Source organism: Lutra lutra, chromosome 12, assembly GCF_902655055.1.
Source record: "Lutra lutra chromosome 12, mLutLut1.2, whole genome shotgun sequence".
Classification (NCBI taxonomy): Eukaryota; Metazoa; Chordata; class Mammalia; order Carnivora; family Mustelidae; genus Lutra; species Lutra lutra.
This window is the reverse complement of record NC_062289.1, coordinates 49883337-49902313: the sequence shown is the minus strand read 5'-3', so window position 1 is coordinate 49902313 and position 18977 is coordinate 49883337. Positions and strand designations below refer to the sequence as shown.

General features: G+C 38.0%; 1 protein-coding gene across 1 annotated transcript in view; it reads left to right on the top strand.

Annotated features, from left to right (window-relative positions):
- Positions 1 to 18977, top strand: part of MIB1 (MIB E3 ubiquitin protein ligase 1) — a 139338-nt gene that overhangs the window by 14413 nt on the left and 105948 nt on the right. Inside the window, exons 2-3 of the mRNA XM_047696601.1 lie at positions 9913 to 10084; positions 13348 to 13477. Of these exons, the coding sequence (XP_047552557.1) occupies positions 9913 to 10084; positions 13348 to 13477 (302 nt within the window). The remainder of the gene's footprint in view (positions 1 to 9912; positions 10085 to 13347; positions 13478 to 18977) is intronic.

Below are 18977 nucleotides of genomic sequence, written 5' to 3'. Positions count from 1 at the left end.
TATTTCTCAAGAGAAAGGAATGTGGAATATACCAACCAGCTGGCAGGTTACAGAGGCCTTACCCTCATTAGGAATTTTAATTATTATTGAGACAATTTCTAAGCCAGTAAGTAGTTTGAAGGTTCAGGGAGAGTAAGATGCATACTACAGTTGGTTTAACTCTGTTTAACCTCTATTACTTTTTGTCACATTGATTTGGGGTTAAAGTTGAATGAATCCTTAAATCAGAAATAGGATTTCTTTCTTGGTTGAATGACATCAACAGTTATGCCACAATAAGTAATTACATTTAAAGACTGGCTAATGACTTGCAAATTATTTTTTTAATGTTAGGTGAAACTTCCAATTAGGGTACAAATTTAGAGGATTAACCAGGTGTCATATTAATCTATTAGGATTTTTTTAACTTTAAAATGTTTAAAAATTTATCACTTAGTATATAAGATATCTGAGTAGATTGAGTAATAAATACTTGTGAACCCATCTAGAAACAGAATGCCCTGTGTACTTCTATCCAATGTCATTCCCTTTTCTCCTTTCCTAAGGTAATCATTATCTAGAAATTTATGGGTTCTTTTTTTTTAAAGTTTGTGCTACGTTTTTATGTACTATTTGTACATATATAACATTTGTGCTATGTTTTTATGAACAATATATGGTACTTTATTTGCAACATTTTATATTCTTAGATAATTAAAAAAAATTCAGTGTTATGGTTGAAGGATTCATTCACTTGAATTGTGTGACTATTGAACATTAATTTTAGGTATTCCATTCTATACCTAATCTATGTTTCCATTCTTTTGTTGGTGAACAATTATATTGTTTACTTTTTTCTTTTGCTATTACACAAAGTGATAATTTAGGTATTCTTTTTTTTTTTTTTAAAGATTTTTTTTAATTTATTTATTTGACAGACAGAGATCACAGGTAGGCAGAAAGGCAGGCAGAGAGAGGAAGGGAAGCAGACTCCCCACTGAGCAGAGAGCCCGATGTGGGGCTCGATCCCAGGACCCTGGGATCATGACCTGAGCCGAAGGCAGAGGCTTTAACCCACTGAGCCACCCAGGCGCCCCCTAATTTAGGTATTCTTATTACGTGTTGAAGTGCTTTGTAGATTGCACTGCTTATAGTGAGAATTCTGATTCTTTCAGTCATCTTTTCTAACTAGAAATTTAACATTTTACTTAAATCACTGCTTTATGATTTTGAGATGTTTTCATTGGCTCTTTTAAGAATTGTTGTCATTGATCTTGACCAGCATATTTTATTGTTCTCATAAAATTTTCCAACAAAAAGACTTAAGCTATGTAAATTCTCTTAAGTTTTTGAATTTAGGCGAGATGCCATTAAAATGTAGAGCAGATGGTCATTTGAGTATTGGTAGAATGAGTCAAAAGCTATCATCACATGGTTCATTTAATAGTGGCAGATGTCTTCATAAACTGTAGCAAAGGAAAAGAGCATTGAGTATTTAGGGTAATTTGGTATTCTATAGGAAGGAGAAAAAGGATTAATAGGTTTAGTTAGGGAATTAAAGTTTTTTGAAATGAACATTTTAAGGAATAACACTTGCCAAGGCTAAGGAGGTTTAAACTGGGAGGGAATGGTTTTAGATGCGAATGAATTGGGTGGATGTCTTAAGGGGAAACGAGCTACTGAAGTAAGAACTCAGTGAAGTGTTGGTCTTGTTGATTAAATACCCTTTCTCCTTTTTGTGTTTTCTTTAAATATCAACTTTTGTTTTAAAGTCGATTAATTGCATTCTCATTAAAAATTCTGTAGTGCTCAGTTTGATGGTGGAGGAGGCTGCTTTGTTTACTCTTCAATTCTCAGCTTTGTCTGTTTAACAGCTGTTCCAGTAGCTTTGCTGGCATTTGAACTGTGGGAACCAAGAAAGGATTTGGATGTGCTTTTGTGTGCATTAATGGTTTTCCTGAGGTATTCTCTAAAACCATGAATTGTAGGTTTTTTTTTTTTTAAATGAGTTATCATTGTGTGTTTAAATAGCTCCTTTTAAAGAAAACCTATACTTAGGTTATGAGCTCATGAATGTTATCATTGTGCTTTGTGGAAAATGAGCTTAGAGATGAAAAATACATCAATAAGTGAATAGCTGAAAACTGGACTTTTCATTCTTTGGTCAGATGGGGAAGGTGGGATACATTTTCTCTCTGCCTTTCATCAGCCAACTCTTACTTGAAGAGCTGCATAGTTAAGGATAAACCTCTTAAGTGCGTATTGGTACTGATTTGTTTAGTGCATTTTACTTTTTGTGATGACAAAGAAGACCTGTTTTAGACCTATTCAGAAACTTAACCACTGTGTGGACACTTGATATTACTGACATTTGATATTAATTATGATGTTTTGGTCATGGTGCTTTCCAGGGGTAAGACAGTTTAGCCTGTGACTGCAGGCATGTGCCGGTGAGGAGTGTAGCCAGGTAAAGTATATATTTTATTTTCATGTAATAGCCCAGTTAGAGTAAGGGTTAAAAGAAACAAAAACTTCTAAGTTGTAGTTACATACTCTGTTGCTAGAGTATTTGAAAGTTAGTCTCTGTAAATATTTGCTGTAAATAACATGTTTTTGTTTTTATTTTTATATTTATTTATAGATGACATACATGAGCATCTCTGATGATATATTAATGCCCCTATTCACTCATCTGCTTCCTAGAACTAATATACACTCTGTGTAGAAGATTTAGAAAACCATAAAGGGTAATCCCATTAGTACATTTTGGAGATTATCTGTCTAGTTTTTCTGTGCATGTGTATTATGTGTCTTTTTTTTTTTTTTTAAGATTTTATTTATTTATTTGACGGAGAGAGATCACAAGTAGACGGAGAGGCAGGCAGAGAGAGAGAGAGAGAGACGGAAGCAGGCTCCCTGCTGAGCTGAGAGCCCGACGCGGGACTCGATCCCAGGACCCTGAGATCATGACCTGAGCCGAAGGCAGCGGCTTAACCCACTGAGCCACCCAGGCGCCCCTATTATGTGTCTTATATAATGGTATACTGTAGTTCTTTGCTACTACTTTAGAAGATAATGAGTTTATGAAAAAAATATAATTTACCATATCAGTAATATTTCTTCTACAACATGGTTTAATTGCATAGAATTTCTCTCTATGCATTACCATAGTTTACACATAAGTAGTCGCATATTTTTGATATAGGTTATGTTCAATTTTTGTTTTTACCTACAAAGAACTTAGTATCTTTGGATGCACTTTTTAAAAAATTTGAAGACAGGGTCATAGTGCTTTGGTTTTTGTTTTTGTTTTTTTTTTAAAAAGATTTTATTTATTTATTTATTTTTCGAGAGAGAGAAAGAAAGAATAGCAAGAGCAGGGTGAGGGCAGAGGGAGAACCCAAACTTCCCACTGAGCAGGAAGCCAGATGAAGGATTCAATCCCAGGACCCTAGGATCATGACCTGAGCTAAAGGCAGATACTTAACAAACTGAGCCTCCCAGGCATCTGACAGTCTTTAAGACATTTGAAACATTTTGCAAGTACTTCCATAAAGATTGTATGAATTTATATTTCATTTTTAGCAAAATCTTATTAGCTTAAGCCTTTGCATGTATATATTTAATCTGTGCCAATTTGAGAGGATAAAATTAGTCGTTTTGCGTTTTTTAAAATATGAAAATAATATGGTTATAATATAACTAAACAATTCAAAAGTATGTAGAATAAAACATGAAAGTGCTCTCTCCTTATCCTCCTGCACCCCGAACCACTCAGCAGTTTGAGGTGGGTTTTCAGATTTTCTCTATATTGCATTTTTTTTTAAAAGATTTTATTTATTCCTTTGACAGACAGAGATCACAAGTAGGCAGAGAGGCAGGCAGAGAGAGAGAGAGAGAGAGGGAAGCAGGCTCCCTGCCGAGCAGAGAGCCCGATGCGGGACCCGATCCCAGGACCCTGAGATCATGACCTGAGCCGAAGGCAGCGGCCTAACCCACTGAGCCACCCAGGCGCCCTCTATATTGCATTTTTTGTATAGTGTGTGTGCTCATTTGGGCATGTGTGTGACTTCTAGGTTTCATGTTATCTTAGAAAGACTACTCAAAATTGTAAAATATGTTCAACTTCTTTTTTCTAGCCCTTTTATGATGTTCTATTTTTTTTTTAAGATTTTATTTATTTGAGAGACAGAGATCACAAGTAGGCAGAGAGGCAGGCAGAGAGAGATAGAGGAGAAAGCAGGCTCCCCGAGGAGCGGAGAACCTGATGTGGGGCTCGATCCCAGCACCCTGGGATCATGACCTGAGCCAAAGGCAGAGGCTTAACCCACTGAGCCACCCAGGCGCTCCTGCTTTTCTATTTTCATATTTAGTTTATCAGTTTATCTTTATTTTCGATATGTTGTAAGGAACTATAACAAAGTTCATACTTTTTTAAAAACTTGCTTTGTTTCAGTTAAAATGGTTACAGATTACCCCAAAACTTACTGGTGTGTAGAAATTTATATGTCCATTGCTTCCATGGATTGGGGATTTGGAGACAGTTTGGGGAACAGTTTGTCTCTGCTCTGCAATATCTGTGTGACCTGTCCATGTTCTTCTCTATCATGGGTGGCTTCAGGATAGCCAGACATAATGATGAAAAAACTCTCAAGGCATGCAGGGTATGAATCCTGAGGGAGACCTAAAGACAGATACAGACAAGTGGCACCTGCACTGTGTTTTACAATTTAACCTTAGAAGCTGTACACTGTTACTTCTGCTTCCTTATGTTGACTTTGGCAATTGCAAGTGTCCAGATTCTGTGGGAAGGAAAATAGACTCTCCTTTTAGTGGTCATCTGTCATTGTCACATTGTCAGAAGAGCAATTAAGGTGAATATATATTGGTGTGGCCCCCTTTGGAAAATACTATCTACCACCCCTTTCCTCCACTGTAAATATATACTCAGGTTTTTAGGAATCTAACTGGTATAAAATGAACCTACAGAGCAGGGATACACCTGTATTTCATTATTAAAATTTGTAAATTTTTAAAAGTGCATATTGTGATTTGCTATTTCTTATTATAAGTTGCAGTTGTATAAAAATTTAAAATTCAGTTTAGTCCTGCATCAGATGTTGTTATGATAGTTCTTCAAAATATTTATCTGTTGATTGGTTTTAGAATTTACTTAAAAAAAAAATCTTTGTGTGAGCTAGAATAATTTCTTTCTTTATAAACATTTCCTATTTGTATTATTATAACTGCAGGAATAATTGCATATTTTTTTCACAGTGAACATTATAAGGAATTTATTACATACTGATTTAAAGTGAAATATAGCAAATTCTTAGTAACCCAAGAGATGATTACCCAGTTTATGGATTATTTGGTACCTTTACAAAAAAACCCCCCCCCAAAACCAAACCTTATGTGATTAAAAAAAACCTTTTTTTTTTTCATGAATTCATTTATAGTCTTAAAAAAGAAGAATAAAGATTGCATTTCAGGGGCGCCTGGGTGGCTCAGTGGGTTAAGCCGCTGCCTTCGGCTCAGGTCATGATCTCAGGGTCCTGGGATCGAGTCCCGCATCGGGCTCTCTGCTCAGCAAGAAGCCTGCTTCCCTCTCTCTCTCTCTCTGCCTGCCTCTCCGTCTACTTGTGATCTCTCTCTCTGTCAAATAAATAAATAAAAAATCTTTAAAAAAAAAAAAAAAGATTGCATTTCACCTTTCGATTTTTATTCTAAATGACTGAAGCATGTAATACTAGTGAATGCTAGTAGCTTTGAGTTTTATGGCTTTAAATTTGTGGTTTTTATTTTAGTATACATTCTGTTTAGAATATAATTTCTTTTGGGCTTATGGCTGATGATAATTTTCATGATTGATGCAGTCAGACTTAATGAGCCATAGGGTAGAATATATCATTATCAACTGTTGAGAGGTAGTGGATTATCTGCTGGTTTTTAGGACTATCTTTTATGGGAGTTGTATCTGTTGCTGTGCTGGAGTGAAAACATTTAAGAGGAGCTGAGAAGACAGATATAGCTGCAGGTAAATCATAAGCTTTGGGGGAAAACCTGACATAAAACAGTAATGAGAGAATTGCCATGGAGAAGGTAGGTAGTTTGCTAAAATACGGGTAATCCATGCATGAGTAATTGAATGTTCCATATATAGTCTCTGGGAAATTGAGAATTTAAAAGTTCTTTGATTTTCTGTGTAAGTTGCCAGATTTGCTTGGAATATATGATGATTTTGATCACCAAGTTATTTAAGTAGATGATTAGTACATTTAATAAATGCCGTATAATTTAATTATACTAATGTAATTAGTACATTTAATAAGTGCAGTATAATTCTTTCTATTTGCATTTTGCTTTAAAGCCTTTCAAAGTGTTTTTACCTCTGTATATCACTTAGCATCACAAGGTCCCTTTCTGTATTACCTTTTTCTGCCTTGGCTGCCATAACAAACTACCATAGAGTGGGTGGTTTAACAGTAGGAATTTATTTCTTGTAGTTCTAGAGGTTGGGCATTCCAAGAGTAAGGTGCTTGGTAATTCCGTTCCTGGGTGAGGACTGTCTTCCTGGCTTGTTGCCTTCTGGCTGTGTCCTCATGTGGCATAGAGTGGGAGACCTCTTAGCTCTTTCTCTTCTTTTAAGGACACTGGAGGCCCTACCCTCATTACCTCTTCACCACCTAGCTACCTCCCATAGGTCTCATCTGCAGGTATCAGCATGTGGCGGGTTAGGGCTACAACATAAATTTGTGGGGGAGGGAAATATAGTCAGCTTATAACAGATATGAAAGGAAGTATTTTCTCCATGTATAGATAAGAATATTGGTCCCAGAGTAGTAGTTTAAATTTATTCTGAACATTACCTAGCTAGAAAGTTAGAGAACTAGTTTCTTAACTCAAATACTCTTGTTTTTACCATTTAATGTAACAATTTAAATCTGCCAGTCAGAAATCATGTTGTATCTTGTTATATCCCAGCCTGACTATAATTTTATCTCTAAGTCTCTGATGATATTTCAAATTGCTGCCAAACAAATGAAGCTGCTCCTGGTTCACTGAATACACACTGTACTTCTGAGATTTCTTCTTTATTCCTTTGAAAGGTCTACTCATCCAGTATTTCTAGGAAATTTGTCCTGATTCTTTTTTCATTTCGTTTCTTTTTTTTTTTTTAAAGATTTTATTTATTTATTTATTTGACACAGAGAGAGAGAGAGAGAGATCACAAGTGGACAGAGAGGCAGGCAGAGAGAGAGGGGGAAGCAGGCCCCCAGCTGAGCAGAAAGCCTGATGCGGGGCTTGATCCCAGGACTCTGAGATCATGACCTGAGCTGAAGGCAGAGACTTAACCCACTGAGCCACCCAGGCACCCCTCATTTTGTTTCTTAGATGAGTATCTATTAATAGAGGCCTGGACTTGGAATTTTTTCTTAAAGATTTTATTTATTTGTCAGAGTGAGAGAGAGAGCACACATGTGCAAGTAGAGGGAGAGGGAGAAGCAGGCTCCCCACTGAGCGGGCTTACAATATGGGACTCATCCCAGGACCCTGGGATCATGACCCGAGCTGAAGGCAGGTGCTTAACTGACTGAGCCACCCAGGCATCCCTGGACTTGCTATTTTAAGTATGTGCTTTTTTGTTGTTAATGGCTCTCTCTCTCTCTTTCTCTTTTTAAAAGTAAAAAACAGTGCAGTTCTAGTGTACTGTTTGTTCCTAAATATCTCTTTATCTGTTTTCTCTTGAATGATCTCATTTATACTTTTTTTGTTACTTTCTACATCTTTTTAGTTTTCTAACCCATAGGCATTAAGTCCTTAATCTTCCTGACTTCTGTTTTCTCTCCAATTCTACTAGCTTTATCCTGGCTTAAAGTACCATTATTTACACCTGTGTAAATATTGTGTAACTTTCTTATGATTTGACCCCTTTTTTCTAGCCACTTTAATTTTCTTCCTTTCTGTTCTCCATTCTACACTAGGGATGATACTTGAAAGCAGCAGAGGGTCTGCCCACAGTAGCATAAAATAGTCACGGAATGAAATCAGCAGGTACTGATATCTGCCACCTGCCCAAATGCAGTCAGACATTTGTGTGGCAGGAGATGCGGAAGGAATATAGAAAATTAATTATGCAGTTTTTTTTCCTTACCAGGAAGCAACAGTTAGTGTATTAGTTCTTTTAGAGATTAGTAATAACATTGCTATTTTTGTGCTCTAGTTCTCGCATATGTAGTACATTCTTACTTGATTCTTAGAACAGCCCTTACCTTTAAAGAACATAATGCCTCCTCCAAAGGGAGCTGAGGTTCTGAGAACTAAAATGAATCCTTTTATTTAATTATGGAAATTTTCTAAACTTAACACAAAATAGGGAATTATATAATGAACATCCCTCTTACCCACCTTCAACATGAGCAGTCTTGTTTCATTTAAACCCCACCTTACTTCTCTGCTCCCCAAATTCTTGAAATAAATACTGTTATTTTTTATATAAATACTAATGTTAAAATGATTCTTTCAAGGGCACAGTAACAGCTAGCGAAAGCCAGAACTCATATCCAAGAATGTTAGTGTTGAATGGACAATATAGCCCTTGCTTGTAGTTCAGTATTGGGCCTGATCATACATTACCATAAAGTAGTGATACTGATGTTCATAGATCCCACATTGTTTAAAAAACTTCTAGTTTTAATTTATCAGGTGATCTAAATAGAATAGTAAGATTTTATTTATTTTTTATTTATTTGACGGAGAGAGAGAGAGAGCACAAGTAGGGGGAGCAGCAGGCAGGGGAGAGGGAGAAGCAGACTCCCTGCTGAGCAAGGAGTCCCATGTGGGGCTTGATCCCAGGACCCTGGGATCATGACCTGAGCCGAAGGCAGATGCTTATGAACATTATTCCCAATCCGCCAAGCAGGGAGCCTGAGATTGTGACCCATGACTTGAGCCAAGAGCAGACGCTTAACTGAGCCACCCAGGTGCCCTCCCCGATTTTATAGTTGTAATTGTCTATGTCATTCATGTTATCCTCTTTAGTGGAGATCATATTGCCAAATGCTTATTTCCTTTTTTCCAGACTGTATTCTTGTTCTGTAAGGAAAACAAACTAACAGCAATCTTGACTATAGTATATTGTTTCCTTTTATACTGAGAAACTTACTTGGTAATCCTTTTCTGAAGTTTGTTGTTTGGGGTGTGGAGGTTTTCTTTTTCTTTCTTTTTTTTTATGTTTTTTCTTTTTTTGTTTTTTTTTTTGTTTCTTTTTAAGGATTATATTTATTTATTTGACAGACAGAGATCACAAGTAGGCAGAGAGGCAGGCAGAGAGAGAGGAAGGGAAGCAGGCTCCCTGTTAAGCAGAGAGCCCGAAGCGGGGCTCGATCCCAGGACCCTGGGAGCATAACCTGAGCTGAAGGCAGAGGCTTTAAACCACTGAGCCACCCAGGCGCCCCGGGTTTTTCAATACCTAGGGATGGATGCTTAAATTAATTGGTAGTTTGTTTCCATGGTATGAGGTAAAACTTTTTTTTCTTTTGGAGTAATTGTTAACCTAGAGAAAAGGTTGAAATTCCTCAAAAGATTCTGAATGTTTGAAGTCTGAAACATCTACTTGGTAGTAAATGATTCTTCTTTCTGTTGCTAGATTGAACCTAAGTTTCAGTTTGTGGATGACAGCAAAAAAAAGTGTTACTGAGAAGTACTCTTACTAATGAAGAAAGAAGTGATAGAAAATGTTTAGTTTATAATTTATACTGTTTAAAATACTTGAAATATGTTGTCTTAAAACTATATATGGTACATTTGAAATAGTCTTTCCTACTTTATTGAATTACTTTTTAAAATGTTGTGTTATTTTTTTCCCCAGGGAGTAATATTCAAGTAAATAATTCTTGCAGTTAATGTAAGCATGTTTCTTTATTTTAATAGGCATCAAGCATGATGGAACCATGTGTGATACCTGCCGGCAGCAACCAATCATTGGCATTCGATGGAAATGTGCAGAATGTACAAATTATGATTTGTGCACTGTTTGTTATCATGGAGATAAACATCATTTAAGACATCGCTTTTATAGAATTACCACACCAGGAAGTGAGCGGTAGGGTAAACAGTTTTTCTTCAGTTGTAATTCCTTGTTGGCGTTCAATTTTTATACTATTTAGCCTTAAAAATAGGATTTGGGAATAGCTGCTGACAGCTGGTTTAGTACCAGGACATAGGAGATATTAGGCTAATGTGGACCAGGCCTGCCATATAGTGAGAAAAGAGCTCTGTGAAGATGGAGTTGCACGTATTTTTTCAAGATAATCTGGGCTATTCTATCTCTGGCATGGAGACTTGGCACTCCTCAGTATTTGGAAATGCAAGGGCAGCCCAAGAGAGTCTCACTATTTTCTTCTTACTGTGCATTCTCTTCTGTTAATCACTACCAGATGAACCCTGGGCCCATTGATTGAATCAACAGGCGTTCATTAAGACTATGTAGCAGCTACTCTGCTTGTATAAATTTGAAGATAACTAAAATACAGTATTTTTTTTTCCTTAAGATTTATTTATGTGAGAGAAGAGAGTGTGATTAAGCAGGGTAAAGGGCAGAGGGAGAGAGAGAATCTCAAGCAGACTCCGTGCTGAGTGTGGAGTCTGATGCAGGGCTCAATCTCACGAGATCAGTGACCTGAGCCAAAATCAAGATTTGGACGCTCAATGGACTGAGCCACCCAGGTGCCCTTAAAGCACAGAATTCTTTTTTCTTCTTAAAGAGTTTATAAGTTAAGGGATTATTTGACCAGGAGTGAATATCATTTGATATTTTACACTGTATACAGGGATTATTAGTATTAAATGTCTTAGCAGAGAGAGAGAGGAATATGACCTGTGAATTGGTACAGAGTTTTAGGTGATTGAGTCTTATGTAGATAGATAAGAATAATGTATAGGAGCAAGAATTTAGCCAGTCATAGGGAAGCAGCAGTAGTAGTAGAAAAATGGATTTAGGTATAAAACTGTCCCCCCCAGTTCAGGGTCACCTGGGTGGCTCACTTGATTGTCTGTCTTCGGCTCAGGTCATGAACCCAGGGTTCTGCGATTGAGCCCCATGTCAGACTCTCTGCTCAGTGAGGAGCCTGCTTCTCCCACTTCCTCTGCCTGCTACTCCCCCTGCTTGTGCTATCTCTCTTTCTCTCTGTCAAATAAAAAAATAAATAAATAAATAAAATCTTTTAAAAAAAAAAAAAAAGAAAGAAAAAGACTGTCCCAGTTCAAATCCTGGTCCTGCTTTTATTAACTGAGTAGTTTTTTTTTTTTTTTTTTTATAAAACATTTTATTTATTTATTTGAGAGAGAGACAGAGAGAGAGAGCATGAGCGAGGAGAAGGTCAGAGGGAGAAGCAGACTCCCCATGGAGCTGGGAGCCTGATGCGGGACTCGATCCCGGGACTCCAGGATCATGACCTGAGCCGAAGGCAGTCGCTTAACCAACTGAGCCACCCAGGCGCCCCCCCCCTTTTTTTTTTTTAAAGATTTTATTTATTTATTTGACAGAGAGAGATCACAAGTAGGCAGAGAGGCAGGCAGAGAGAGGAGGAAGCAGGCTCCCCGCGGAGCAGAGAGCCCCATATGGGGCTCGATCCCAGGACCCTGGGATCATGACCCGAGCCGAAGGCAGAGGCTTAAACCACTGAGCCACCCAGGTGCCCCTTAACTGAGTAGTTTTGAGCAAATTGTTTATTCTTATCCTTTTGCTTACAAGCTTTTTTTTTTTTTTAGATTATTTATTTATTTATTTGACAGAGAGAGAGATCACAAGTAGACGGAGAGGCAGGCAGAGAGAGAGAGAGAGAGAGGGAAGCAGGCTTCTTGCTGAGCAGAGAGCCCGATGTGGGACTCGATCCCAGGACCCTGAGATCATGACCTGAGCCGAAGGCAGCGGCTTAACCCACTGAGCCACCCAGGCGCCCCTTGCTTACAAGTTTTAAAGTTAAGGTATAATAAAGACATTCTAAAAATGAATAGAATATTGAAGTAAAATTACAAAACAAAAGGAAAAACCCCAAACCTTATTGATTTTATGAATGAGAAGGATATCGAAGAATAAGGGAAAGATGTCCTTGGAGAACTAAGCTGGTCCAGATTTTTGAGGGTAGAATTTTTTCAAGGTCCATAGTCCTCTGTAAATATTCAGTACTTTGGAAACAGGTTAGCGTTAGGTTACATTCAGGCCACCGATATATTACTTGGCCTGTGCTGTGCTCTAAATTTTTGAACGCACACATGCGCACACACACACATACCCAAAGACTGTCAGCACTGGGCATTTTTTCATGGTGACAGTTGGCTGACAGAGGAGCATCTGTACCCTTAAGACAAATCATGGTCTTGAGTTCACTAGAGTCCCTACCACTGCTTCTTGTCTTCCTGAACCTGGGATCAAGTGCCACTTGCCATTTGTCATTGCTGTGGTGTTACCTTTTTGGCCTTAATTTATGTTACTTTTCTCACAGTTGTAGGGGTTTGAGTTTGCCACTTCTAAAGTGGTGAAGGGTATAGTGATACTCTGAGTGGTTAGGCTGGATTCATATGTTGATTCCATTCCATTATTATTTAGGTTTTGTGACCCTGGATAAATCACTTACCTCTTTGAGACTCTGTTTCCTCATTTGTAAAATGGATAAAATAACATAACAATGGATAAAATATACTCTTCAGGAGTATAGTGAACTTTTACACTTTTGTAAGTGCTTTACTTATAGTAAAAGCTCAGTGAATATTAGGTATCATTTTTCTTCTAACTATTGTCACCATTCTCACCTGTGGAGTGTAAAGGTATTTATGTGTCATGCTGTTAGCGTATTAACTAGAACAAATAAAAATCTTTTTTATTTTTAAAATTATAGTCTTTTTTATTTTATTTTTAAAAATAAATTGGGGGTGCCTCAGTGGCTCAGTTGGTTGAGCATCTGACTCTTGGTTTCAGCTCAGGTCACAATCTCAGGGTCATGGGATTGAGCTCTGGGTCAGGCTCCATGCTCAGTGGGAAGTCTGCTTGAGATTCTCTCCTCCCTCTTCCTCTGCCCCCTCCCCATGCTTGCTTGCTTTTTCTCTAAAATGAATTTTAAAAATCTTAAAAAAAATTACTGGCGGGGGACCTGGGTGGCTCAGTCATTAAGCATCCAACCCGTGATTTCAGCTTAGGTCATGATCTCAGGGTTGTGAGATCAAGCCTGGCATTGGACTCTTTGTTGGGTGTGGAGCCTGCTTGGGATCATCAACCCCCCCCACTCAAAAACATTTACATATATATAAATAAAGAAATTATTTTTAATATACTTTTATATAAATTAAAATACATACTTTTATTTTTAGTGTTCTGTTAGAGTCTCGTAGAAAATCTAAGAAGATTACAGCCAGAGGGATCTTCGCAGGTGCCAGAGTGGTACGAGGAGTGGACTGGCAATGGGAAGATCAGGATGGAGGAAATGGACGAAGGGGAAAGGTGACTTTTTTAAAATTAATTCATCATGTTATTCTATAATATTGTATGTTCAGAAGATTTTTATTACTATAACTGAATTTCTTGGCCCATTTTTTCTTATACCAGTAACTGTTTTTAAAATCTTTTTTTTCTGGAAGAATAAAGATTATTCCCACGTTGTTGTAAATATTGATATTCATTGAGAAGGTTGTTGGGTAGATTTTACCTTTCTGCCTTTTGGCTTCATGTTGCCATTTTGTTGACCAGAAGGCATTTCTGAACATGCTGTTTGGGCCAGTCTTCCCTAAGTAGTATATCATGCTTTTGACTTTCTTTTTATTAAGTTTTCATTTGAATGTACTTGTTTTTTTTTAAGATTTTATTTATTTATTTGACAGACAGAGATCACAAGTAGGCAGAGAGTCAGGCAGAGAGAGAGGAAGGGAAGCAGGCTCCCTGCTGAGCAGAGAGCCCGATGCGGGACTCGATCCCAGGACCCTGAGATCATGACCTGAGCCGAAGGCAGTGGCTTAACCCACTGAGCCACCCAGGTGCCCTGAATGTACTTGTTTTATATTTAATTCCCTTGAGGCCTGTTTCTGGGGTAGGGGGGAGGTAATAGGCATCTACTTTTGTTAACCAGTTTACTTAACTCTGTTACCCTTCTCAGGTAATTGTCCAGGAGTCAATTATAGCAGTTATTCTGAAGGGAATTTTGTATAGCTTATTTGATTGGGATGGGATAGGCAGAGATATTGGAGCTTAGTATAGACCCTTTTGAATTTAAAATTTTTAATGTTTTTTTCAAATACATATTTTCTTTTTTTCCTAATACATGTTTTCTGAGTTATTGAGTGTTGTTATGTTGATTTCATTTTAAATAATAAGGTCTAATTTTAATGTTTGGAAGTCAGACATATGTGTTTTAGGTATTATATTTTAAGTACTTTGATTTTCACTAAGGAAGCAACTTTGCTTTTTTTAAAAATTTGGTAAATATTTATTAAACACTTAGTATATACTAGGTTCTCTTCCAAACATCAGGGATATGGCATTGAACAAAAGAGACAAAGTTCCCACTTTGCTACTTTACTACTTTGCTGTAATGTGTATTTTAATTAGATTTGATAGGAAAAAATATAAATCTAAATTCTGTGACTGTAGTATGGGCTGTGGACCAGCAGCATAGGTGTTACCTGACAGCTGGTTAGAAAGGTAATAGGTCCCCTTTCTTCTAGACCTCCTAAATCAGTATCTTCATTATAACAAGATTCCCTAGGTCATTTATATGCATGTGAAAATTTAAGGAGCCCTGCTTTGAAAAGGAAAATAGAGTAGTATGAATTTGGAAAAGGCGCTATCTCTAGATGGATGGAATGTTATGGGGCATGCTTGGCAAGCGTGTTGCAAAGAGAAGGCACGCTTTTGTGGGTGGGAGCAGGAACAGTCTTGCCCCAATGCATAGGTCTTGGTAAGTAGAGTGTGGGCTGGATGTAAGGCCCAGTCTTCTCTTTTGTGAGGCCGCTTGTGTAGTGAACTACTTTCACAGTAACTTTCGCAGTGAAAGTAGTTCTGTATAATACAGAAGAATGTATAAAATACGTGAAGTTTTAAAGAGTAGTAGTAAAATGAACACTTTTGTTCCCACTATACAGATTAGAGAATAGAACGTTATGGGTACCTTTAAAAGGCTACTTTTTATCCTTTTACAGTTGTAAGCGCCTCCAAGATAATGGATATTTGATATCCTTATTCCATTGTTTTTCTTTCTTGTTGTAGGATAATGCTGTGTCCCACAACGTTTGGGATTTCATTTTTGAAAAGACTAGTAGCAAGCACAAATTTAGTTAGTGTAAGGATAGAGAGAATTGCCACTTAATAGATTAAAGCTCCCAAGGCAATATAAATTGAATAGTCTCTGGCTAACCTGTCTTGCTTCCCTGGTAGTTGACAGGGTAGTCAGTGGGCAAGGTCCTGGGAAACACAGGGCTTCACACAGGACCTCAGGCAGGACAGAAGTGGTGGCCTTGGCCAGGAATAGTTAGAGGGGATGAGTTACTATGTATTCTTTGTTTCTAAGCTTACTGTGGTCCCCCTCAAAGTTTTATGAGTAGGACAAAGCAGAACATAATAGTGTGTAGTATCTTACTTATTTATTTATTTTTTTTTACCTGCGTGTGAGGCTTAGGATTCTCACCCCACCACTATTACTGCATGTGTCCAACTAAATTGGCCAGTGTGAGCTATATTAAGGGGTACATACCAGCCCAGGCTGAGAGTGCAGCCCTGACACGGTCTTTGGCCCACCACATGCCAACATGTCCCATGATTTGAATGGTGATAACAAAGTTCGTATACAAAAATAAGCCTGTCAAGTGTAGGCTTTGGGAAACATGATGCAAAGATACCATGGAAATGTGTAGTGTATTTTTTTTTTTAAAGATTTTATTTACTTGTCAGAGAGAGAGAGCGCACAAATAGGAAAAGTGGAAGGCAGAGGGAGAAGCAGGCTCCCTGCTGAGCAAGGAGCCTGATCTGTTGGGGGGCTTGATCCCAGGACCCATCATGACCTGAGCTGAAGGCAGACACTTAATCACCTGAGCCACCTGGGCATCCCTGTGTGGTGTAGTTGTCGTCGTCGTCGTCTTCTTTTTTTTTTTTTTTTTAATTTTAAACGATTTTATTTATTTATTTATTAGACAAAGAAAGAGAGATAGGGAACACAAGTAGGGGGAGCAGGAGAGGGAGAAGCAGAATTCCTGCCGAGTGGGAAGCCCGATGCAGGGCTTGATCCCAGGACCCTGGGATCCTGACCTGAGCCAAGGCAGACGCTTAACTGACTGACCCACCCAGGCACCCCTGTGTTGTGTATTCTTCAAGGGTTTCTCAAGTACCAGTACTCTGTTAGTATTTGAAGACTATTTTTTTTTTTAATTTTTTACTTATTTATTTGACAGACAGGATCACAAGTAGGCAGATAGGCAGGCAGAGAGAGAGAGAGGAGGAAGCAGGCTCCCTGCAGAGCAGAGAGCCCGATGTGGGGCTCGATCCCAGGACCCTGGGATCATGACCTGAGCCGAAGGCAGAGGCCCAACCCACTGAGCCACCCAGGCGCCCCAAGACTATTTTCATTTTATAAATGCTTTTGAATATGTGTCAGTTGTGTTTTACATAGGTTCATTAGATGTATTTCTTTCTTTTAAGAAAACTTTTTATTTGAAAAAAATTTATTTGAGAGAGAGAGTGTGTGTGCGAGCGCGGGATGAGGCTGAAGGAGAGGGAGAGAGAGAATCTCAGGAAAAATGCCATGCTGAGCACAGAGCCTGACTCGGGGCTCAGTCTCTCAACGCTGAGATCATGACCTGAGCTCAAATCAAGAGTCAGATGCTCAGCCAACTGAGCCACCCAGGTGTGCCTAAAAAAACTTTTTTTAATGGAGAATTTCAAACATACATCAGAGTAGAAAGAACAGTATAACAAATTTCCATGTACCCAAAACCCAATTTCAAAAATTGTCAATAATTTTTAAAAATTCCATTTATTTGTTGAAGAAATCAGGTTCTCTGGATTTTTCCTATTGATTCTTTTTGGTATTCTTTTACTTGTTCCTCTAACCCTCGTGTTTCTTATAAACTAGTTGTTAGAGATAGAGGCTTGATTTTGTTTTGGCAAGAGAACCTCATAAGTAGTGCACTGTGCTCTCTGGTACATCACATCAGGCATGCAAAATCTGATTATATTATTGTTAGTGAGGTTAAGACTGATCAATGATATTGTCAGGTATTGTCAGTTTCTTTTCCTCAGCAACCTTTTACCTAATGGTTTTAGCAGCTATTCTACACATCTTTCTTAATCAGAATAGAAATTATAAGATTAATGTAGTTACTTTCTTAAGCCTTCCACTTTGTTCCCCCCTCAATAAGTCAGATCATATTAACAAATGAAGGAATTTCATTTAGGATTCATAGCTTAACTAATGAACTTCCTTATATCCGAAGTAATTTGAAATATAAGATGAATTTGATTTAAATTAAATTTTGTAGTCTTTGTTTTTTAGTCAAATGCATTTTTGTACCCCTTATAAAAATACAGACTTATGGGGTGCCTGGGTGGCTCAGACGGTTAAGCATCTGCCTTCAGCTTAGGTCGAGATCCCAGGGTCCTGGGGATTAAACCCCACTACTAACTCCCTGCTCAGCAGGGAGCCTGATTTTCCCTCTCCTTCCTGTTTGTGGTTTCTTGCTATCTCTGTCTCCTTCTCAAATAAATAAAATATATTTTTTAAAAGTTTTTATTTATTTGGCAGAGAGAGACACAGTGAGAGAGGGAACAGAAGTGGCAGGGGGAGTGGGAAAGGAAGAAGCAGGCTTCCTGCTGAGCAGGGAGTCCAATGCAGGGCTCAATCCCAGGACCCTGGGATCATGGCCTGAGCCAAAGGCAGACGCTTAACGACTGAGCCACATAGGGACCCCATAAATAAAATGTAAAAAAAAAAAAAAAAAAAAATATATATATATATATATATATATAGACTTACTTGATCTAGCATTTTTTAAAGGATTTATTTTATTTATTTTTTTAAAGATTTTATTTATTTATTTATTTGACAGAGAGAGAGAGAGAGAGAGAACGCACAAGTAGGCAGAGAGGCAGGCAGAGAGAGGAAGGGAAGCAGCTCCCTGCTGAGCAGAGAGCCCGATTCGGGGCTTGATCCCAGGACACTGAGATCATGACCTGAGCTGAAGGCAGAGGCTCAACCCACTGAGCTTCCCAGCGCCCCTGATTTATTTATTTTAGAGAGAGTGCAAGCACTGGGGGCAGGGGCAGAGGGAGAGAGAATCTTAAGTATGCTCCATGCCCAGCATGGAACCTGATGCGGGGATCTCATGACCCCAGGATCATACCCTGAGCTGAAAGAAAGAGTTGAATAGTCAACGGATTGGGCTCAATCCCAGGACCCTGAGATCATGACCTGAGCCAAAGGCAGAGGCTCAACCCACTGAGCCACCCAGGTGTCCCTCATTTTTTTATTCTTTGAAGTTTATATGTGTTAATATTTTTTATAATGTATGATTTATTTCAAAATTAAAAATAAATAGACTTACGTAATAACAATTTAAAATCTTTCTCAAATGTTTGATTAAATCTTAAAGCCTTTTTATCTTTACAAAAACATCATAAAATACATTACTTGCAAAATGATTTTTTTAAATCAGGGTAAAAATAAGGAAGGATTATTATGTGTCTTTTTTGAAATAGGTTATGCTTTAAAATTATGTTTTAAGGTCATGCTTTTAAAATTATATTTAACATCAGCTTGGCATTCTAAGTAACTGTAAAGAGTGGCTGATTAAATGTGTCAGGATGGAGAAAAGTAATGAGTTACACATGTTCAACTTCCCATTCTTAGCTATAGACTGGTTTACTTGAGAACACCCCAGTTCAGCACTCATTGTGTATTATTTTTATGCTGTTGATTCCTGGCCCTTAAGGAATAACAACCCCAGTTGTTGGTAGTGTT